Below are 22,753 nucleotides of genomic sequence, written 5' to 3'. Positions count from 1 at the left end.
CGACAGGGACTGCTAGGTCTTTCCCGAGGCAGCTTTCATTTGGCCTCCTCCTTCCCCACGACACCCTCATCGACGCGATCCCTCGAGCTTGCAGACGTCCATTTAACTAGCAACCGCTCTTTTTGAACCTGCGTGCATTTTCAATCCCGCATCACATCCACACACGATGGCATCCATCCGTGCCATCTCCGCGCTAGCGCGGCCAAGCACCAGCGCCGCGCGCACGCCCGCCCTCGCCGCCGCCCTGTCCCCGACCGGTACTAGCAGCAGCGTCCTCCCCCCGGCCCGCTGGAGGCCGCGGTCCCCCATCTCCCCGCGACCCGCGCAGCAAAGGAGGCTCCAGTCGACCAGCACCAGCACCGCCACCGCCACCAGCACCACGGCCGCCCCGCCGCCCCTAGACCACGACAAGAAGGCGGCGGCGGCGGCGGCGGCGCCCAAGAAGAGCAAGCACCCAGCCGGCTTCACGGCGCCGGACCGGGCGGCGCTGGACGAGCTCCGCGAGGGCGTGCGCGAGTTCTGCCGGCGCGAGATCCCCGAGGAGCTCGCGGCGCGGATCGACCGCGACAACGCCTTCCCGGCCGGCCTGTGGCCCAAGCTGGGCGAGATGGGCCTGCTCGGCATCTCGGCCGAGGAGTCGGTCGGCGGGCTCGCCATGGGCTACGCGGCGCACTGCGTCGCCATGGAGGAGCTGTCGCGCGCCTCGGCCTCGGTCGCCCTCAGCTACGCGGCCCACTCGCAGCTGTGCGTCAACCAGCTGCAGCTCAACGGGACCGCCGACCAAAAGGCCCGCTTCATGCCGGGCCTGGTGGCGGGGACCCAGGTCGGCGCCCTCGCCATGAGCGAGAGCGGCGCCGGAAGCGACGTCGTCAGCATGCGCACCCGCGCCGCCCGCTCGCCCCGCGGCGACGGCTGGCTGCTCAACGGCAGCAAGATGTGGATCACAAACGGGCCCGACGCCGACGTGGTCGTCGTCTACGCCAAGACGGACCCGGCCGCCGTGCCCGCGTCGCGCGGCATGACGGCCTTCATCGTGCGCCGCCAGCCGGGGCTGACGTGCCTGCGCAAGCTCGACAAGATGGGCATGCGCGGGTCCAACACGGGCGAGCTCGTGCTCGAGGACGTCTTCGTGCCCGACGCCGACGTCCTGGGCTCCGTCGGCGGCGGCGCCCGCGTGCTCATGGAGGGGCTCGACCTCGAGCGTCTCGTGCTGTCGGCCGGGCCCCTGGGCATCATGCAGGCCGCCCTCGACGTGGCCCTGCCCTACGCCCACGCCCGGACCCAGTTCGGCCGCCCCGTGGCCGAGTTTCAGCTCGTCCAGGGCCGACTGGCCGACATGTACACCAAGCTCCAGGCGTCCAGGGCCTACACCTACGAAACGGCCCGCCGCGTCGACGAGACGGGCGAGATCCGCACCCAGGACTGCGCCGGCGCCATCCTGTACGCCGCCGAGCGCGCCACCGAGGTCGCCCTCGACTGCATCCAGGTCCTGGGCGGCATGGGCTACACCGAGGAGATGCCGGCGAGCCGGCTGTTGAGGGAGTGAGTCCGATTTTTTCCCCCTTTGTTTTCCAGTACCTCTCCATCATCCCACCCCTCCTTTTTCCCCTTTTCTTCGCTTGTCGCCCCCCTCACTCTCTCTCCCCTCGACTAGTCCATAATTCCCGCATCCACCTCCGATGGCTCTAGCCGAGCGTGACATAGCCAGCACGCCCACCGTCTACGTCGATACATTGCTCCTTCCCTGCCACAGCGCACAGCAACGGCCCCGCCACCCAGAATACCCTACCACCCCAGGTAGCCCGGGCGGCCCAAAGCCTCGGCTACCTTATCTACTGCCCTGCATTCTCCATGCGCGTGCCTGGCCTCTTTCGCCCCCAATTCGCCTTGCCTCTTTCCTTTCCTGGCCCGGACCCATCTCTTCCGTTGCAACGCTAATCCTTGTCTCTTTTCGCCCACGACAGTGCCAAGCTGTACGAGATCGGCGCGGGAACCAGCGAGGTCCGGAGGATGGTGATTGGGCGCTACTTTAACAAGCAGTTCGCAACAACCCCTGTGTGATGTCAGAAGCGCATCGAGGATTTCCATGCATGCGTCCTTTTTTATCCGACTCGACCAACAGCAGGCCGGCCCCTCTTCGCCCCCAGGCGTGATTTCTGGGTGGATCCATAGAACCTTGCCTATATCTCGGTCCCTCCCGAATCGGTTTGTCGGAACTGACCCCTCCCTCGCGCGTGCTTTGCTCACCATATCGCCGGGATGCAACGGGAAGCTGCTTCGCGCCTATTCGCCGTCCAGTGTGGAAAGGACTGCGGATCGCCTGCCACGTTGCGGGGATATTGGTGTGTGGGATAGAGCGGTACCAGGCCACAACAAAGAACAATGAAAGGCTCCAAGGTCGGGCGAGAGGGCTTGAATACTTTTACCCTCCCGCTCGGTTTTCGGGCCTAAATCTCGCTACCACCCCGCCCACATACTATTGTCTTTGTGACGTTTCATGGAGCGTTGCCGCACCGTCTTCCCATGTTCTCGCACGATATCTGACGGCGTGCACGCCAGCCAGGATCATGCGAGGGGGGGCGTGGGACTTAAATAGTCAAGCTCGCGCGTGGGGGTGCCCCAGCAGATACTAGGTCAATCCCTGCTACCAACGGCAGCGGTTAAGCAACCTATGCGAGATCGTAGATGGACACATGACATCCGGACAGCCATAGGAAAGTGGATGCGGGGCGGGGCGAGGAAGGAAAAACGGAAGAATAAGGGATCTAACTTGGGTGGGACTTCTCACGCGTGGTATCGCAGCATGGGGAGAGGACGACGGGCAGCCGCATGCCCAGCAGTTGGGCACGGGCATAGGACGCGGGATGATGGATATGGCATTCCTGACGGTACATATTTGTCGAGCGGCCGGCCAATGGCCCTCGTTGCTCCATTTCGGTACCCGGAGGTGATGTAAACTTTGGAACGGAGGACTGGCGGCATGACATCTCACCGGTCTTCCATGAAGGTACGCGCGCCCATGTGCCAGACTACACCGGTGAGCAGCAGATCATAGGCACAAGGATCTGGGCACTGAAATATTCCCGGGGTGCGTAAACGAATTTCCTGATGGCATGCCCGAGTTCCCTAAACCGCTCGGCTTTCTCAAAAAGGGAAGCACATGGCTCCATCGGCGCATAGAATCGCCCTGTTTGATGTGTATAGCAGGAAAATGAGGGGAGAGGAGCGGCAGGAGATAGATTCCAGACGGCCTATAGGATAAAGATGCATGCCGGCCCCATGATCACGAGGCCCTCATGATCAGGCAGGTAGGGTGGTAGACTGACAGCATCAGCATGCATGCCAGGGGCGATATCGGAGCACCAGATTGGCTGTTGCGTACCTAGGTAGCTAGTAGGTAGGTACCCTTGTGTGACTGGGGTAGGGGTATGTGGCTGGCGAGATGGAGCGAAGGGTAGGAAAGGGGGCGCTGAGGAAATGGGCTTTGATGGCTAGCTTAACACGAAGGGGAGCTTAAGGGAAAGCAGGGTTGGCCGACCCCGAGGGTGCAACATGCAGTCACACAGGCCATTCAGGCTCTCCAGATGCCCCCGAGCAGTCCAAGTGGTCTCCTCCACCCTCAATCGGGGGTTATATGAGTCTGGATCACCCCTATAACCCCCTTCTAGATTTTCGATGCAGGCTGACGACACCGGCGAGCCAAGCTGGGCAGCCGAGGTAACCTACATCATGTATGTCTGTTAGGTATATGTTGGGTCCCTGGCGTGGTGTGTTTCTCATGTGTGCCGGCTAAAAGATGTGGGGGTTTCTCATTTCGTGCCATGACTGGGTGCTCGTGTGCGCCTTGTTCCTGGTAGGCTGGCTCGACCCATCCCGACCGCTTTCCCGCGAACCGGGAGACGGCAATGAGGGGCCACACCTTTTTTTGGTTGTCTTGTTGCGTTACAGATTTCAGCCACCGTATGGTGCCCCCGCCCAACCGCGTAGGCGTGCAGGTATGGAAGCCAGAAAGGGAGGGGCGTAATGTCAAAAGCCCAGTTTCCGCTGTCCCGACATAGTTATGCGCGTGTGCGTTGGCGGCGCTATCCTCGGCTGGGACTAGAATTGCGCCTCCCCGCACGCGGCGAGCGTGCGCAGGGTCGGGGGAGGATGGATGCAGTTTTCGGCAGATGAATTTTGAGGGCTTGGAAGCGGCCAACATTGGCCGCTGGGAATGGGTGCCGTGCTGAAAGCAGGGTGGCAAAGTGAGGGTCCTCTGCCGTCCTTTGATCGGATGCCTTGTTTTGTTTGGCGGGGGGAGGCCATCGAGTGTTCGAGCACTGTCGCTGCCCTGGCCCAAGCTCCCGTCAAATAAGAAACAGCACCAGCGGTGGGGCAAACGGATGGGCAGATCGAGCGGGACACAGGGGGCGGAAAGCTGATCCGGTGCGTTTGTGGCTGGTGACAGGCAAGGGCAGGCCTGTTGGCGGTGCTGAGCACTCAAATGACGGCGCCAGTGCCTGTCGTCTCCAGCAGGGACAAGGGCCTCGCGACCTCATGCCAATGACGGGGAGTTCCTTTCTGCAGACAACCCTAAGAGCGCAGAACTGGAATCGGCAATGGAGAACGGCCGCGACCTTCTCACCGCCTTCTCCCACTCAGGTGCGCGACAAGCGTCTGGATTGAACCCCCGTCACACGCGGGTGGCCAAAGGCCAAAGGCACCATGGGGCACGACTGCCTGCAGGGCATTGATGTTTCCAACGATCCGGTGAAGCGCCTGCGCTGCAGGATGCCCGTAAACAGCGCGCGCGCGTGTGTGTGTGTGTGTGTGTGTGTCGTCGGGAGCGATGGGTGCGGATATGGTAGGCATATGAGAATGGCTGCTATGTATGATGGCCATAAAAACTTCCCGAACCAGTAGCCTGGCTCCACGTTACGGAGCAATAGAACCTACAGGTGCGTGCCTGTACCTCCCCAACTTGGCTACCAAGACGTCTCTTGACTTCTTGCACCGGCTTTCAGTGTCTGCCGGCTGGGGGCGGGGTATCCTCGGGTTGGAGAGGGCCGGCCAGCCAGCCAGCCTCGCTCGATTGGCCCGACCGAGCGAACGGGATGCGACTCCGGTGATTCAATCGACGCAAAATTTGGTGGGTGGGTGTGGAACGCCCAAGCCTCGGAGCCTCCCAAAGCGGAACCGTGCAAGAGCGACCCCATGGACCGGTGAGACGCCATCACAGGCAGCCTGGCACACCGGGCAGGCGCAACAGACAAGAAGGAAAGAAAGGAAGTAGCGGCCGCCCCTCCCCTCAAGGGCTCCAGCAGCCCATGCTCTGGCTCTTCTCTGGTCTCCCTGGCTCACCGGTCGGGAAGCTGCAGCCCGTCGAGATTTCCACCGACTAGTCCGATTCCACATCACCGCCCTCCCCATGCTACCAGAGGGAGGCCAAGCCAACGGCGGGACGTGATTGGAGGACGCGACAGGGCGCCCTGCATTTTGGGGGGATCGGGCCGTTCACTGCAGGCCGTGGAAACGCCAGCAGCATCCCGATTTTCCAGCTCCGGTCACCAGCATCCAGGCCTCCCTCCAGCTGCCGCTTCCAGAAAAAAGAAAATGGGAGGAACCTTACGCAAGCAGCAAATATTGGTGCGCCAGGCATTCTCGGTCCGCCAACTTGTTTCTTTTGAGCCAGTACTAATTACAGGCACATCAAATATACGTATCGCCTACAATACAGTGAGCTTGAACGCCGTGCAGTACATAATTCCAGGCCCTGTGTATCCTCGATGAGACACGCAGGCCCCTCGGTACCTATGGTAGGTACCTACCTATCTACGGTACCTACCACCTATCTGGTCCCCAGATCCTGGATACCATGTGTACCCGCGCAGCCAGGCACACACCTCCCGCATTCAAGGTACCAACCAAGCCTGCTCCTGCCCCTTCCACGCGGGCAGGGGAATCTGCCCGAGAACTGGACCCGCAACCTACGCTACGAGCAGGCACCTTCCCTCCCCTTGACCCTCCCTGCTCTCCGTCCCTGTACTGTCACCAGCGAGCGTGTGGATGGGGGACGGACATTAGCTCACATGCTGATGCTACTCGGCTGTCTTTGCCTTCCTCTGCACTCGCTCCACCCCAGACCGTCAAAAGCTCCCAGCCGTTTGGGCGAGAATAAAAGGCTCAATGCAGGCCAGCTTGTACCGTTCCAGCACAGCGCCAGCTGGGGGACATGTCCGCTAGCTGGCTGGCTTGGGCTGCCAGACAAATCACCTGACGGCAGTACCTGAGCCCCTGCCTCCCCGCTCGAGAGACAGCAGCAGTCCCAAGATATGCCTTGGTAAGAATCCATACAGACACACCTATACAATGCCCACACCACAACAAACCGAACCGGCTTGTTCACATGAGAGGGGGAGGGGCGGCGGCACTGGGGCAGGACCGTGAATTTCTAAACACAGTCTTGGGCTTGGGATTCTAACATTGGAGCGAGATAGCCACACCCGGCTTCGAGGCAAATAACACGCCCCTCCTCCCTCTCCGGGCTCCATACACGCAGAATCGCATACTTATTTGCCGCCCTGCTGCCGCAACCCATAGCCCTGCCCTAGCATCCATCGTCAGGTACCTGATCAGGTACCGCTCCACCTTGTCGACCGCAGCCAAGACGTGAACCAGTCGGGCAGCCGACAGGACTCCCGCTTGACCGCGGCCCACGCCGGTGGCAGACACAACTCCCGTCCAGCTAGGGCCCCTTGCATGTCACCTTCGACAACACATTCTCGGGGAACACACACCTGGATACCGACATACCCGATCAACGGCATCCGTCCTCTCAGGCCACCTACCCACTCACCCGTGCGCATCTACCGGCCTGGGCAGCCACCCATCAATCACATATCCCAGCCGTCCCTTAACCTACCTAGCCCGTGTGCCATTCCCTTGACCTGGCTTCTGGCAACGCCACTCCGCCCTTGTGACAGTCTAGGAGAGCTACAGGACAGTTTCTTGACAACCCTCTCGCTTTGCTCCCGCCAACTCGCCTACAACACACCATCCCGGACACATGTAAGGGGCTTGGACCGGCTGACGGTAGGACTGCCAGAACAGGTATATATTTCTCTCCGTCTTCCACCCTCTGCACATCCACTTCTCGCCTTTGTTGTCTTATGCCATGTCAAGTAGCAGAGATCCTACTTGCAACAAAACTAAGGCAAAAACAAAGCAAAGAAGATCCCACTGCAGGCCAGAGAAATAAACCCACACCACCCCCCACCAACCTCATCGTAGCCCACACCTCCAACCTTACTTACCATTTCCCATACTTCTGTCCCCTTCCGTGGATCTACTGCCAAAACGGCCGCGCTGGCCTCCCAAAAGGTTCATCGCCACACACCACTCACTCACTAGCTCAACCACGAACCCGGTATCACCGCTGCTCAGCGTCGCCGCCCTACCGGCCATTAGCCTGTTTCAGTATTACACCGTATCCATCCATCCACAATGTTATCTGTCAGCCGCATCCTCCTGGATCCGCAGGAGAACATATACGTCAACTGCCAGACTATGCCACCTTCAAATCTACCCAACGATGATCCCGACTCAGCAGCAGCATCAAGGGAGGCCGCCCTCGACTCCCCACGCACTACCAACACTATAGCCAAGAGTCACCATAAACCCAAGGGCCAACACGATCACGGTGGGCTCGACATGGATGAGATCGATCGTACCATGTTCTTCACTCCCTCGGAGCGCCAGACGGTGTCGTGTGGTGCTGTCGCTATCGACCTGCGGCGTGGCCGTATTCTGAGCTTGTACAACAAGAAGCTCGGCATTGCTCAGCTGCCCAAAGGTCGAAAGCAGATTGGCGAGGGTCACATCGGCGCTGCCATCCGGGAGACCCTCGAGGAGTCGGGCGTCCGGGTCCGCCCACTACCCCTCAAAGTGTGTACCAGGTCGTCTGCTGCGCCCCTAGAGCAACAGAGTCAGCACCGTGAGCGGCAGCTTCCCGCCGGTGTTGACGACAGTAACATGCCCACTCCGCCCGCATCCGCCAAGGCCCCTTCGGTGAATAACGAGGATGGAGCCGGTGGAAGTGGTGGGGGCTCGGCACCAGGCAGTGTTGGCGACCGCAGCAGCATGTACGCCGAATCCGTAGTGACCGAGTGTGCCGCTGCACCACGCACCGAGCAAGCAACTCCCGCCAACGGCAAGGCATCCCCGGAATCTCGCCGCCGCCACACACAGTGCTGCAGCCCGGACACGGACGTGACGTCGGACGTCTTCAACAACGAGTTCATCGGAGTGGTGAGGTATCCCGACCCGCAGAGCCAGACTCCCGGGACGCTCAAGTCAATATACTGGTTCGCGGCCACGTTCGACCTTGAAGAGCTGGACCGCGGCGGCGGCATCGACGCAAACGTTCAGGAGCACGAAAAGTTTGTCGTCTGCGCCTACGGTGTGCGCGCCACCATAGATTCCCTGCGCTTCCAGGCCGAGAAGGATGCTGTGCGCAAGCTGGTTGCCGATCTTTCCGCCAGCGGGATCCGCATCGGAGGGGAAGGGGAGGGATCGGACGCTAGTGATGAGTGCTACTATGGCTACGAGAGTGCCAGTCTGGCTGTTGGCGGCGAAAATGGCTGGAGGGGGGAGCAAGAGCAGCAGCAATGTTCAGGCTAATATCTTTTAATGTCTATCTCGACCCTTTCCGCTTAGTCTAGGAACAACATAGCGCGTGGCACATGGGTAACAAACAGGCGTATATCACGGCATTTCCTTTCGCCATCTCCTGATAGAAAAAGTTCATTTTGTCTCACTTTGTAGCCCCGTATTTTCCATGGCCCACCAGCGAAAAAAAAAGCTAAAAAGGGAAAAAAAGAAAAAAAGCTAAAACACACAACACCGAGAATTCCCCTAGTGGTTACTTACCCAAGTACTAGTTTGGCCCTTATATGTTTTAGTACTAAAAGATTCTGGAAGCAGGTGGGATCCTAGGCCTTTAAAAACGGATGCCTCTGCTCCTTTTTGCTTTTGGCCAAGCGTTCTTTTACCGTTTACTACGTTTTAGTAGTATCTTATCAACGCTACAAACAACTGGAGGTCGTGGACCTGGGCTTGGGCTTGCTGCTGTGAAAGGAAGGGGCGAGCAAGTACTTACGCCAAGATCAACGGAATTTTCGTTTCGTCGATGTTAAAAATACCATTCCAAGACTTTGAAAATGCACGCGCGTCCGTTGATCCCTCTAGCTTCTAGTCTATAACCAGGTTCCTCCCATACATATTTCCAAGCTTTCATCCTCCCATCCACACCTTGCCCTTCAAGCATACCTAATCATCTTCCAGCCGCCTTGCCCTCGCCACTACCCAGCAGCAGCTTCGGGTACCGCGCCTCATCCCTGCTCTCGCACACGGCGCGCAGGAAGCTCGCCAGGAACGGGCTCATGCCGGCCCGCTCCGCCCGCTCCGCCCACTCCTCCATGCTTAGGCTATCGAGCGACCTACCCAGCTTGCGCTCCAGATGCGCGTGAAACCCCCCAACCGGGAACGCGTCGCCCTTTGTGTGGTGCGTGTACCTGACAGCGACGGCCCCACTTGAAAGAGCAGCAGTTGGAGAGACGATGGAATCCGCCATCCTCGCCGCGGCCCACTCGACCTCGCACATGTCCAAAAACCCAGAGAACCGATCCATGGCCGGCACGGCCCCCACCCTGTCGGCGAACCGATGAATCATGTTAACCGCGTCCATCTCGCTGGCCGCGTCCGACATCAGATATCCGGTCCTGTGTATCGTGACCGCGGCCATGCATCGTCGCCCCTCGCGATGCGTCGTCGCCGCGGCGCAGTTCTCCAGGAACCGTTCGCTCGCCCACTTGGTCGCCGTGAACCCCTCCCTCGACTTGCTGCCGCCGCCGCCGCCGCCGCCGCCGCCGCAAATGCTGGCGCCTCTGGGTGGGTAAAACTGCGACACCGACTCCTCCGGGTACTCGTCCTTGCCGCTGAAGAGAATGACCCTCGCGCTTGACAGGAGATGAAAGCTGGGCGCCTTTTGGCACGCCAGTCCGAGCGCTGCGAGGAACTTTGTAGACCCTACATTTTGGTCCCGGATCGAGTTGTAGTTGTTCAGGCAGGACCCCTGTGCGCCGGCGTGCACAATCGCGTCGACATCCCTCAACAGCACCTGTATCTCCTCGTCCGACAAGCCGAGATGGGCGGAGTCAAGGTAGCCCTCGTGTATGAAGAGTCTCCTGCTCTTCATCGCCGCTTGTATAGTGCGGCGAGTGTCGTCGACCTTGGTGAGTTGTAGAGCCTCCTCTGGCGGGACTGCGACGCAGTGCACCGTGGCCACATCGTCGCGGGCCAGGAGAGTCTTCAGCAGCTCCGCCCCCAGTTGCATGGTGGCTCCTGTGATCAGGATTGTCTTGCCATTGCTGCATCTAGAGCGCTCGTTGATAAGTCCTGTCGTGGGCCCGTTCATCGCAGCGGTCCTTGTGAGAACCTCTTGGTGCGCGGTCGGGTCGAACCGAGTTTCCGACTCCCAGTCCACGCCGTCGCCGTCACTCGATTCCTTGACGTCGTGGAGAATAGTAGCCATATCCCGAAGAGTGCTGCCCTCGTACAGGCGCACGAGTGGCACTTCTGCTCGCCAGCGCTGTCTGATGGTGTTGCGGAGGGAGACGAGGCTCATAGAGTTTCCACCCATGCGGAAGAAGTCCGACTCTGGGCCGGCCTCCCCGGAGGATCGTCGGAACGCGTCTGGCAGAACCTGCTGCCATGCGTCGAGGATTTCCAGCTCCAAGGAAGAGAGAGAAGACGCTGCTTGGGGTTGTTTTCGGGGGTCGACGTGTACCATAGAGTTTGTGACTGGAGGCTTGTGAATAGCTTGGTTCTTGTGTGTCGGCAATGGCATCCGGGCCAGGGCCTCTCTGTCCAGCTTGCCATTCTGATTCGTCGGAAGTTTGTCGATCTGCAGAATGGCGGCAGGACGCATGTACTCGGGCAGAGGTAGGGAACCTGCAAGCGACTCGAGATACGCGCCGTCCACCTCTCCGCCGTGATTAGCAGACCCGGAGGGAACGGCAAATGCGACAATGGCTTTTTCCTCTCCGCGCACGGTTGCGACGGCGTGCGAGATCCTCCCTCGCGCGGCCCTCAAGATGGTGGAGGATATGTCTTCGAGCTCGATGCGGATGCCGCGGATCTTGACCTGGGACCCGCCGTCGATGCGACCCAGGACGACGAGCGATCCGTCTGGCCGCACAACACCAGAGTCGCCCGTGCGGTACATCATGGGCGTCTTCTTACCCTCGCCAGATATGAACATGTCCGACACAAATGCGGCTTTGGTAAGGTCAGGGCGGCCCAGGTAGCCCAAGCCAACACCAGCGCCGCCGATGAAGACCTCCCCGACAGAGCCGGGCGGGAGCTGATGGCCATCCTCGTCAAGAATGTAGACCTCGACGCCCTGGAGTGGAGGGCCCACGCTGATGTGGTCGGCGCCCACGCTGGGGGCCTTGTCCTTTTGGCCAACCTCGGGCACGTTCCAGTAGTCGACCAGACCGATGTTGCTGGCTATCGTTGTCTCTGTCGGCCCGTACACATTGAACAACGCAAGTCTTTTCCCGCCCCTGGCTTCTTCCAGTCGGTGGAACTCGGCAGCCAGTCGGCGCGGGAACGCCTCGCCAGCAACGCAAGCGGTGCGGAGCGTATTGCAGCGGACCAGGTCCTCCCATCCGTGGCGGAACCACATCTCGAACTCGGTGGGGGTGGCGGCGAGCATCGTCACTCTCTCTTGCAAAGCCAGAGACGTGAGAGCGGCGGGGTCGCGCCGCTGTTCAGCCGTGGCCACAACTAGCCGGGCACCTGTGCAGAGACCGACAACTATGGGTATCATGGCTAGGTCGAAACCAAAAGATGTTTGCTGCAGAATTGTGTGCCGGTAACCGCCGCTATCCGTGTTTCCGGCGTCGGTCCCGTACATTTTCATCCGCCTGGCAATGGCTTCGATGATGGACCAGTAATTGGCCTGAGTTAGAACGGCGCCTTTTGGCGTCCCAGTCGTGCCGCTTGTATACACCATGATCATGGGGGCGGTCATTTCCGGCTGTCTCAAGGAGGTGGTTGACGTGGATTCCGATAATCGCAGGCGCGAGACGTCGATTCTTGGTACATTGTCGAAACTCGAGCTCAGCCAACTTGCGACGTCGGCGGTGTCTCTATGATGGATGATGGTGGCCGCCCGACAGTCCTTGACCATTGCGAGAAGTCTTTCCTTGGGTAGTCTGGTATCCAGGGGAACTGCGACTGCCGAGCAGTCAAGCACGCCAAGCAGGGACGTGATGTAGTCAGCTGAGGGCTGGAACAGCAGGCAGCAATGCCTAACTCCAGTATCATTCCTTCCGAGCTCCTCCAAAGTGGAGGCGATGGTGCTGGACTTTCGTATGAGGTCTGAGTAGGTCATTGTCCCCCAGCCATCCTTGACGGCGACGTCGTTGGGGTAGAGTCTGGCAATTGCCTGTACTTGACCACTAATGCTCTCGGCCCATTCATTGCCGGCGGGCTTTGCTGGGGTCCTTGGCCTCTTGCTAAAGTCGTTTTTGACAGCCCCGACAGCGCCAGATTTGGCACGTGGAACGCCACAGAAGTCCATCGCCAGTTCTAATGTGGAAATGTCGGGTCGCCGCGACGCATCATCCACCAGGCGGCAGTACATGTCGAGGATACGGCTAGCCGCGTCGCTGCTGTAAAGTGCCTCCTGAGCCGCCAACTCGACCTGACAGGCTCCGTTCGGCATATCCATGACAGTCAAGGCTAGGTCGTAAGGGTTCGCAGAATGATGTGACTTGACATAGTCGAGCTGCGACGACCCTAGGGGTGGGTAGGCTAGCGCCCCGAGACGGTAGTTGATAATAACCTGGAAAAGCGGACTACAGCATGCCGAGCGGGCGACGCGGAGCTCCTCGAGCAAAGCGTCCAGCGGCGCTCGTGAGTGGGTCATTGCCGCGATCGCTCGCGCAGACGCGCGCTTGCAAAGAGACCCAAACGTCTCGCCTTGGTCGTCCGCCCCCGAGGCGAGTCGGATGGGAACCATGTTGAGGAAGAAACCGACTGTTTCAGCGAAGGCATCGTCACCGAGCGTGCCGGACTCGCATGTGCCAATGCAGAGGTCGGAAGCCCCCGAGAGATGGCCAACCAGGACCCGGAGTGCCGCAAGGTGGAAGTGAAAAGGAGTTACGGCAAGGGCACTGCTTGCGCGCTTGATCGTCAGCACGGCGTCTCGGTCGAGCCTGCGTTGGACGGGAAGGCTGCGGAGGACGTTGGTCGCCTCACGTCTGGGCACTCGAGCCAAGCCCGGAAAGAGCGGTAGCGGATCTTCGGGAAGACCTTTCAGCTCGAGCTTCCAGAATTGTAGCTCTGGAGCCAAGGCGCCGCTGGGAACCAGGCCGCGCTGACGCATAGCAAAGTCGGTATAGGGGCGTGGAGGAGGCATGCGGGCTAGGGAGCCCGGCTGGTTGTAGGCGTGGGTCAGGTCTCGTAGGAGCAACACCCACGTCAGACCATCGACGGCGATGTGATGTGCGGCTGCTATGATGGTGTGTTTGCGGGATGAACGACGCACCACAGTCAGACCAAAGCACTCGCCAGCTTCGAGATTCCAGGTGTGGGACTTGAGAGCCTCAAATTCAACGACCACTTGCTCCTCATGGTCGGAACCAGGGCGCCCCTGCCTTGCGTCGACATGATGAAATTTGCACGCCGACGACGACCAGACAGTCTGCACCGGAAGTCCAGTGATAGGGTCATTAGATAGGCGCGTCCGAAGTATTTCGTGCCGCGCAGTCAACTGGTTAAAGGCACTCTTCAGCCTATCGATGTCTAGTGGTCCCTCGACGTCGTACCAAGCAGTTTCGTTGAAGGACGTGGGGTCTTCGAGATATTCATGCAGAAACCATATCCGCTCCTGAGCAAGAGACATGGGACATCGGCGCTGAAGCTCGGGGACAGTTAGAGAGTCGAGCCTCTTGTGGACTGTGTCTGCGTCGACACTATCGTCGCCCAAGGGAGAAGATTCGAGAGTCAGAGGTGTCAGATCTGCGCTTTGGCCCACGGGTAAATTCGGACCTCCTGGGGACGACATGAGTGACCTGGAATCCTGGCTGCTCGGAGTATGATCCTCGCTAGCAAGAGAGGGCGTGTCTGTAGCAGCACGAGTAGGTGGCGTAGGAGTTGGGTGACGCGTGTGTTCCGAGGCGACTGTAGACGAGCCTGGGCGCTTGGATAGCACTGAATCCACCACATTCTGGCAGATCTCATCGCCAGTGATGCCTCCTAGGATCTGAAGGACGGGTACCTCCGCACCAATAGTCTTGAGGATCCACGAGCGTACCTCCATGGCGAGTAGCGAATCCACACCCATGCCGACCAACGCATTGCCCATGTCCAAGGAGCCTGCGGATGACTGCAAGAGCTTTTCCAGTTTTGCGCAAAGGGCTGCTCTGACGAGGCTGGACAGTCTCGTTTCGTCCAGTGGGGCCTCGGACGCGAGAGTTGTACGCAAATCCTCCAAGGCAGATGGAGACGACGAGGGGCCGTCGACCGAGGCGGTTTCACCAAAGGTCTTGGTGCGATCCTTGACAAAATAGGCCAGACGAGGGTCGGCGGCCCAGAAGGGGCGGTCGGCTGGGTTATCGCTGACCTTCAGACCCATGATGATCTCAGGGGAGGAGCGAGTGTTGCCGGGGATGCCGGCGAACACGCCCTCAGCAAAGAGCTGGTGGACCTCCTCCTCCCAGGTGCCCAGGACGTTCATGGACTGCATGTTGCGCTGGACGAACTTGCTCTGGCGCGTGATGTAGCCGATATCTAACATAACACCGACGTCGATGACGGACCCGACAAGGCCCCTGCGCTGCCTGTCTGCCGCCAGAGTGGCCATGAAGAGGTTCGCCATGTGGTAGTTGGACTGGCCGGGCAAGCCTATGATGCTTCCCACCGACGAAAACAGCATAAAGAAGTCGAGTTGCTGCATAGCCGGTGTTGAGAAGTATCGGTCGAGGTTCAAGGAGCCGTCGACCTTGGGCTGCATGGCGGCCACAGCGGTAGCTACGTTCATGCGGGAAAAGAGGTCGTCCGAGAGCACCATAGCTCCGTTGCAGACGCCAGCCACTGGCGGCATACAGGCCAACGCGTCGTCCAAGGTGTGGCGCACGCTCTCCCAGGAGCCCACATCCATAGGCTTTACGACGACCTTGGCTCCGAGCCTGGTCATGCCGGCCAGCCAGTCCTCGTCGATGTTGGGGGTTCGGCTGGAGAGAAGCAGGTGCCGGACGCCCTGGCGGATCATCCACGCGCATATGGACAGGCCTAGATCTCCGGTCAGGCCGATCATCAGATAGGTCCTGTCCGGGCGGAAGAGCTCCGTTGCATCGATGGGTTGGATGTTGGCGGTGATGGGCGCCGATGATGTCCAGTCCAGGATCTGCGCTTTGCAAGCGGACTCGACATTGCCACCAGAGGTAGAAGCAAGCTCTTCGAGTGTTGACGTGATCGTCGTGAAGTGCACGGCTCCCTGCTCCACTGCTGCCCTCGATGCATGCAGGGAGTTGGTCAGGCGAAGAGCCGCCTCCTTGTCGTCGCACCAGGAGCCCGGAGGCGCCCAGAGGCCGCCGCACAGCTCGTCTCGGAGGCCCAGCGCGGCTTGCATTCGCTTTGCGAAATCGCTACCATGTTCGCTCTGTGTGACAATAAGTGCCGCGACCTTTTTCGGGAGGGCGTCTCTGATAACTCGAACTGGGGCTTGGGTGTGCAGGCGAATGGGACTTGAGGGAGAGTTGATGTTGGAGGATTTGGGGTTTGAGCCCGACCCCAGGGGTGCAGTCCAGACAATCTGCACACTCCTTTTGCTGGCCTCACGCTGGAGAAGGTCTATCAGAACGTCGGGTTCGACCCCAAATTCGCAGTCGCCATGCACCCAGACGGTCTGGCCTGGTGCCACAGATGCCACCCAGGCTTGTGCGACCAATGTGACCGCAACCAGGGCAAGAGCCTCAGGAGTTGTGTCCCCTGTGCCAGCATCGACCAGCGCCTGATTGGACAAGCGCAACCGCGACGCGTTTGTCTTGGCAAGGGCAAGCACCGACTGATGCGCACCTCCATCGCCATAGCCACTGACAGTTCCTGCACAGAGATATCTCGGCTGCTGGCCGGACCCGAGTCCCACCACTGGCCGCAATGTTGACAGCGATACTTCGACCTCTGCCTCTCCTTCGCGGACGTCCCGGGCTAGTCGTGGAGCTGCTGTCAATTCGATACTAGCGGGTGCCCCGACATCACCTGACGAGGCAGCCCGCACCTCGACGATTTGCGTGTCTTTGGAGACCAGCTTCGATATCGGGCGCCGCTGAGCGTTGGCGCGTTCATTGAGCTCCACGTCGTGCCTAATGCGTGGCAGGAACAGCTTGCCTCCACGCAAGAGAAGCTCAGTCTCTGTTGACCAGAGGATGTCGCCGCCAGCGGAATCTGGCTGCTGCTGCTGGCCAGCAAAGACGAAGCGCAGGAAGTGCTCAAGAAGGACTCCTGTGTCCTGGCTCAACGGCCTGGCGTCGGACTCGATGTCCAGCAGCTGGACCGCAAGTGAAGGTTGCTCCGAGCGTGCACAACGCAGAAGCCCGACCAGCATAGCACCCATCGGGTCCGTCGAGTATGCCCCCTGCGTAACGAAGAGGACGCGTCCCGCCCGGGCAAGCAGCGTCTGCATTCCGCCGAGGTAGGTTGCATTCACGCCACCGGACCCAGTCTTGTGCGATACCGCCAGGTCTAGATGTGCCAAGCAAAGAACGCTGGCGCCATCGGGAAAGTGGACTGGCGAGGCCGATGATGCGCCAGACAGGCTCTTCAAGTCCCGAATGTGCACCAAGTGGCAGGGCCCAAGCGAGGAGAGGTGACTGTCGAGGTTCCGCACCAGTCGCGAGGTGGCAATGGTCGCGCCGCCGACAATCACCAGCAGCGAGCCCGTTGTCGACAGCAAGGGTACGTGGCGCAAAGGTTCTCGCAGGCAACTCATGCGGCCGTCGTCAGATCCTCCCAGCGCCTGACTGACGAAGGAGGTGCACGTGTGGAGGCGCACGTCAGGCTGGTCGCCATGGAAGACATCAAGCCCCGAGAAGCCTGTGTCTACCAGGCGTGCGTCCCAGTCCTCTGACGACAGGAGAACACACCCATCCCTTGGGGTCACATCTTTGGTATCCTCTGGCGGCCACCAACCCTCGAGTCCACCAAGAATGACTTGGATCCGGGCGAGCTTCGAGGTTGCCTCCACAGCAACAAGGTAGCCCCCAGGGCGAAGGAGCTGCCGCACCCTTCGTAGCGCCGTGTCCACGTTTGGCGCGATGTGAAGCACATTAGCGGCGACAATAACGTCGTAAAGTCGAGTCCCGTCGAACCCCTGCTCCTCAAGGGGGAGTGTAATATCAAGGCGACGGAAATCCATTCTGTCCAGGTGGTGCTGGAAGCGAGGGCCCGAGAAACGCTCACGAGCATCGGGGAAGAACCCAGCCGACACGTCGGTGAAAGTGTAGGAACCGAACCAATCGTTGCCCACAGCCTCGGAGATGGCAGCCGTCGTGGCCCCCGTACCCGCACCAAGCTCGAGGACGTCGGCGCCTGGGAACCGGTGGGTTATCGAGCGCATGTAGCGCGCTACCTGACGTTGCGTATTTCGGAGCCCGAGACCGACTCGGTAAAACTCGCCGAGCATGTCATCAGCGAAGAGCACTTTGAGCATCTGCCGCTCGCCACGGAACACGGCGCCGACCTCTTCGCCCACAGCCCGCAGCAGCCGAAAGTCGACTTGCTGTGGTGCGAATCGATCGAGTATCTCATAGATAATATCGCAGTCGTCCTCAGCCCAGGCAGCGTCGTAGGGGTAGAGCTCGCCGTCGCGGGCCTGCCGCAGCTGCCGACGCGCGTGCTCAACGAACAGCCTCTCGTGGCGTTTCAGGCTCTCGGGGCCGACGGCCTCCCCCTGTTCTATGATAACACGAAGCATATAAAACGCCACACGCTCAGCTAGAAGGACGAGATCTTCCTGCGGCGGGCTATAGTCGGCGGTCATCAGGTCGCCGCCGCCGATGATCTCCGGCTCCCAGATCGTCTCGCTGAACACATGGCGGTCGTTGGAGGGGTCGGGCTTGAGCAGCGCTTGAAGAGCCATGCCCTCGATCTGACAAAGGGTGTACAGTGGGGCGCCTCTGCCCGTCGACGCGGGCAAGTAGATACTGAGGTCACCCTCAACCCTGGTGGCCGTGGCCAACGTGATGTGTGCGTCAGTCACCATCTTGACTTGGCTTTTCTCACCAGGCGAGGAGGATCTTGCGGCAATCTTTTGTCGCAAGTCGATCGTGAGCTTCACGAAGCCATGATCCAGGTATGGGGTCCACAGCCGATCCGTGGTTGGCGCAGCCAGAGCACCGAAAAGTGCCTGGAAGCCCGTGTCTATCAAGAAGGGTGGCGGGAGCTTATTCGTCCAGCGTGCCTCGTCGGCGTCAAAGGATGCAGTCGCTGTCGAGATACCGGCTGCACGGTGCATCGAGTCCATGCGCATGAACCGACCGTCATACTGTAGGCCACCTGCGCGGATGGTTGAGTACAGCTTCTCGACATCAACTGGCGTCTTGGCCGCCTTGGGTACAACGCGAGGCGGCAGTGGCACCTCCTGATCGATCCCAGAGTCGGCATGGCTGAGAAGGATTTTGACGCTTCCGGAACAAGTCCTCTCGGTGACGCCAGTGCTGGCGTCTGAGCATATGTGGAAGCAGACTGTCCCAGCTATGGGACCATTCGTATCTCCGCTACTGTTGTTGAGCGTCATCGAGGTTATCAGCTCAACCGGTCGGGACTCGCCGATGCTGAGTGTTCTCTCGAAGATCATATTCTCGATCTCGACCAGAGACGCCGACGTGGCAGCAGATCCCAGGCGGCCAGACCCCTGAGCAAGAGCTTGAGCCGCCTCGAGTACCATGACGATGTAGCCAGCGGCAGGGAACAGTGCCTGTCCCTGGAACGAATGGCCTCGTAGCCAGGGCACCTCCTTGAGACTGAGAAAGTTGCGCCACCGAGGCTCCTGGTCTGTGTCGTCTGTGCAACGGCGTCCCAGGAGCGACGGCGCCGTATCAGGCTTGGATGGACCGCGGAGCCGGTTGTTGCGCGAGATGCGCGACTCTCGCCAGAATGAGCGGTCGTGATCCCAAGGGTAGGATGGGAGGTCGGTGAGGACTTGGGGTGGGGACTGTCGGTCTCTGTCTGTTTTGTCGCTGAAGCCGCCGACACTAGACTCCTTGTCCGCTCCGGGGAAACGGGGCACGGCAGCGGAGCCGAAGTTGGTCCACAGAAAGCCCACCGCTTGAGAGACAGCCTCAACGCAGTCCTCGCCACGGGACATGGCGCCCCTGTAGGGAAGCTCCTTGTTCAGCAGCGGCTGAACTGTCTGCGACACTGGGCCTTTGAGTGCCGCATGCGGACCAACTTCGATGGCGGCATCGAACGGTCCGCCGTTGGTGAGAGCAGCAGTCACCGCATCCGCAAAGAGCACGGGCTTGACCATGTTGTCCACCCAGTACTGACCAGCCAGGGCAGCCTGCAGGTCCTCGGGCGCCGCGTCCCAGTAGCTCTCAGCCGTCCCGCCCACGCTCGACACCCACACGCACGAGCGGGACGGCAGCTTGGGCCGTACGCGACATCTCTTCATCGCTTCCAGGTACGCGTCGGCACACGACTGCATGTGTGGCGAGTGGTACGCCTTGTCGGTGTGCAGCGGCCGCGAGAAGACCTTGAGTCGCTGGAGCTCCTGGTTCATCTCCTGGATGGCTTCCACGTCGCCCGAGAGCGTAACGCTCGAGGGCGAATTCTTGGCCGCCGGCCACACGCGGCCCTTGAACCGCCGGTCGGACCTGCAGAGCTCGAGGGCCGCATCCCACGACAAGCCGGCGGCCAGCATTGACCCCTTACCAGCCAGGTGCGCGTACTTGCCCCTGTAGTAGGCTATCCGAATGGCGTCACCCATGGTCAGGATGCCGGCTGCGTAGAGTGCGGCTATTTCGCCAGAGGAGTGGCCGACGACTGCGGTGAAGCGCACCCCATGAGATTGCAGCACGTCGACAAGACCTATCTCCACAGCGGTTGTCGCTGGCTGCGCAATCTCGGCCTCGGCTACGCGGCTTTTGGTGGTCCTCCCGTCCTTGAGGAGTTCCTCCTCCAGCGACCACTGTGGTGCGTCAGGCAGACCGGCGAGCGCTTCCTGACAGAGCCGTACTGCCCTCCTGAAGACGCCATTGTGGAGCAGCAGTTCGCGGCCCATTCCCGGCCACTGGGCCCCTTGGCCGGTGAAGATGCCTAGTATGCCCACGCCCTCGGCTGGCGAGACAAGCTGCCGCGCGGGTGTCCCGATGGCAGGTTGCTTGGACCCCTTGGCTTCCTCGACTAAGTGATCCAGCTCTTCAAGGAGCCCATCCCTGGTGGCGGCTGGTATCGCGACCCGGAGTCCAAGCTCGCTGCGTCGTGTTTGCAAAGTCCAGGCGAGATCCCGCAAGCTGGTCTGCGGATTTTCTCGGATGTAACCTGCTATTTGCTCCACGCGCCTGAGCAGCGACGTTCGGCTGCTTGCGCTGAGAACGATTGGAGCGGTCAGGCGCTCTTCTCCGCGCTCTTGTGGAGACTCCTCGGCAACTAGTCCATCTGAGCCCTGCGTCGGTTTGTCATCTTCGTACGACTCGACAATGACGTGGGCGTTGGTGCCGCCGAACCCAAAGCTGTTGACACTGGCACGCTTTCGCTGGCCCGGGGCCGGCTGCGGCCAGGGTACCGGCTCCGTAGGAACGCGGAGGAAATCACGCAGCGGCTCGATTTCCGGGTTCAGCTTCTCGAGGTGCTGGTTCGGCGGCACCACACCCTTTTTCATCGCCAGTAGCACCTTGACGACGCCAGCGAGACCTGCGCAGCCTTCGAGATGGCCGATGACAGTTTTTATGGACCCCACAAGGAGCGGTGATGGTTCATTGTTGTCCCCCTGCCGTCGGCGCGCTTGCCTTCTTCCTCTTTTTCTTCTTGGGTCTGCCTCCTCAAAGAAACCTTGGAAGATGCCCCTGGCTTCCACTGGGTCTCCGGCCTTTGTCCCAGTTCCGTGTCTGTGCCAAGGCAACTCTTGTTAGCTGGCCCAGTCAGGCGGATAAGTATCCGCGCGCGCTGATTACGTTTTGGGAAGACTTACGCCTCAAAATATTGGCAACGATCCTCCACTTTGTCCGGGTCCAACCCGGCCGCACGATATGTTTCCTGTATCAACCTAGCTTGGGCCGTCGCGCTCGGCATCGTGATACCGGGTGTGCGACCGTCGGAGTTCACGCCTGTCCCGCGAATCAGGCCGACTACCGGATCGCCATCCCGGAGGGCCTTGCTCAGGGGCTTGAGGAATAATGCGGCCACCCCCTCGCCGCGGGCGTATCCATCGGCGCCCTCGTCCCACATCTTTGAGGTCCCGGTCGGGGACAACATGTGCAGTTTCGACTCGGTTATGTAGACGTCGGGGCCGAAAATGAGATTGGACCCGGCCACCACGGCAATATCTGACATGCCGCCGCCGCCGCCACCGCCTTTGCCGCCGCCACCGCGAAGATCTTGGACGGCCAGGTGCAACGCGACGAGTGAGGACGAGCAGGCGGTATCCAGGCAGACAGACGAACCTCGCAGGTCGAAAAAGTAGGATATGCGATTCGCCAATATCGCCCTTGACGCGCCAGAGGCCGTGTACATGGACAGGTCCTCGGTATCCTTGAGCTGGATCTCGGGGTAATCCGAGGTCATGACGCCGACGAAAACCGAACAGCGCGAGCCCTTGAGCGAAGCCAGCGACAAGCCCGCCGACTCGCTGGCCTCGTAGACGGTCTCGAGCAGCAGGCGCTGCTGGGGGTCCATGGCCTCGGCCTCGAGAGGGCTGACGCCGAAGAAGCCCGCGTCGAAGCGGGACGGGTCCTCGTCTAGAAAGTAGGAGCTGGTGACGTCGGTGGACCCGTGGCGATCCGGGTCGCCGGGGGAGTGAAACCTGCGCAAGTTCAGGCGGGAGTCCGGGTCCGGCTCCCGGGACAGGTTCTGGCCGCTGGTGAGCACGTCCCACAGCCGGGCCGGCGAGTCGGCACCGCCAGGGAAACGGTAGGCCAGCCCGATGACTGCGATGGGCTCCATCATCCCATGTGCTTGTTGCGTGTTGGTGCTTAATGTCCACGCTTGTCGTGTGACAGTCTCAGATCTGCCTTCTGTCCTCGCGTATTTTTTTTTCAATTATTACTTTTGTTGTTGGTGTCTCGGTCCGTACATCAGCGGACGAGCTGAGAAGTCCACTCGCTTTTTGGCGATTGTCAAGATGAAGGTGGTGAGAACGATAGAATTATATTGCAGTTTGCTGACGAGCTCCGGTTTAAAGTTTCTCAGCGACAGCTTTATATCGCAGCCTGCATGCAATCTACTATTCCCAGCTATCGGCGATAGTCTCCTGTCATTCACAAAACGACTCGACACCCCGGGATAGGTCTTTTATGACACGAGGGCATCCTCGTACGTGTCCCTTAACTCGTCTCCCCCTACCCCGGGCTGGGGTGTCACCCCACAGTGAGAGATTTCAAATGCCCCGTAACTGACTCCTAACGACGAGTTCGAGTCAATACGATGGCGGTGTAAGTAGCCATAAGTTTGTTTATGTTGCTAGAAGCGGAGAGAAAAGGGATGGGGG

At 60.3% G+C, this 22,753-nt stretch overlaps 5 protein-coding genes across 5 annotated transcripts; 3 read left to right on the top strand and 2 right to left on the bottom strand.

Annotated features, from left to right (window-relative positions):
* The first annotated feature begins 11 nt into the window (after positions 1-11).
* Positions 12-3,419, top strand: GGTG_11777 (hypothetical protein). The gene is made up of 2 exons (XM_009229668.1): positions 12-1,542; positions 1,965-3,419. Exons 1-2 carry the CDS (start codon positions 167-169, stop codon positions 2,059-2,061), a joined length of 1,473 nt encoding a protein of 490 aa, XP_009227932.1. The 5' UTR covers positions 12-166; the 3' UTR covers positions 2,062-3,419.
* A 794-nt stretch (positions 3,420-4,213) lies between these two features.
* Positions 4,214-4,727, top strand: GGTG_11776 (hypothetical protein; the record flags this gene model as incomplete). The annotated part of the gene is made up of 2 exons (XM_009229667.1): positions 4,214-4,244; positions 4,448-4,727. 2 exons carry the CDS (start codon positions 4,214-4,216, stop codon positions 4,663-4,665), a joined length of 249 nt encoding a protein of 82 aa, XP_009227931.1. The 3' UTR covers positions 4,666-4,727.
* A 2,245-nt stretch (positions 4,728-6,972) lies between these two features.
* Positions 6,973-7,443, bottom strand: GGTG_11775 (hypothetical protein; the record flags this gene model as incomplete). The annotated part of the gene is made up of 2 exons (XM_009229666.1): positions 6,973-7,022; positions 7,293-7,443. The coding sequence occupies 2 exons, from the start codon at positions 7,441-7,443 to the stop codon at positions 6,973-6,975; spliced, it is 201 nt and encodes a 66-aa protein (XP_009227930.1).
* On the top strand, positions 7,165-8,771 carry GGTG_11774 (hypothetical protein). The gene has a single exon (XM_009229665.1). The coding sequence runs from the start codon at positions 7,483-7,485 to the stop codon at positions 8,656-8,658; it is 1,176 nt and encodes a 391-aa protein (XP_009227929.1). The 5' UTR covers positions 7,165-7,482; the 3' UTR covers positions 8,659-8,771.
* Positions 8,772-9,178: 407 nt separating this feature from the next.
* On the bottom strand, positions 9,179-22,212 carry GGTG_11773 (hypothetical protein; the record flags this gene model as incomplete). The annotated part of the gene is made up of 2 exons (XM_009229664.1): positions 9,179-21,155; positions 21,239-22,212. The coding sequence occupies 2 exons, from the start codon at positions 22,210-22,212 to the stop codon at positions 9,311-9,313; spliced, it is 12,819 nt and encodes a 4,272-aa protein (XP_009227928.1). The 3' UTR covers positions 9,179-9,310.
* Positions 22,213-22,753: the final 541 nt, after the last annotated feature.

The sequence above is a fragment of the Gaeumannomyces tritici genome, assembly GCF_000145635.1.
Source record: "Gaeumannomyces tritici R3-111a-1 unplaced genomic scaffold supercont2.7, whole genome shotgun sequence".
Lineage (NCBI taxonomy): Eukaryota > Fungi > Ascomycota > Sordariomycetes > Magnaporthales > Magnaporthaceae > Gaeumannomyces > Gaeumannomyces tritici.
The sequence above is the reverse complement of the archived record's forward strand: the minus strand, read 5'-3'. Positions and strand labels throughout refer to the sequence as shown.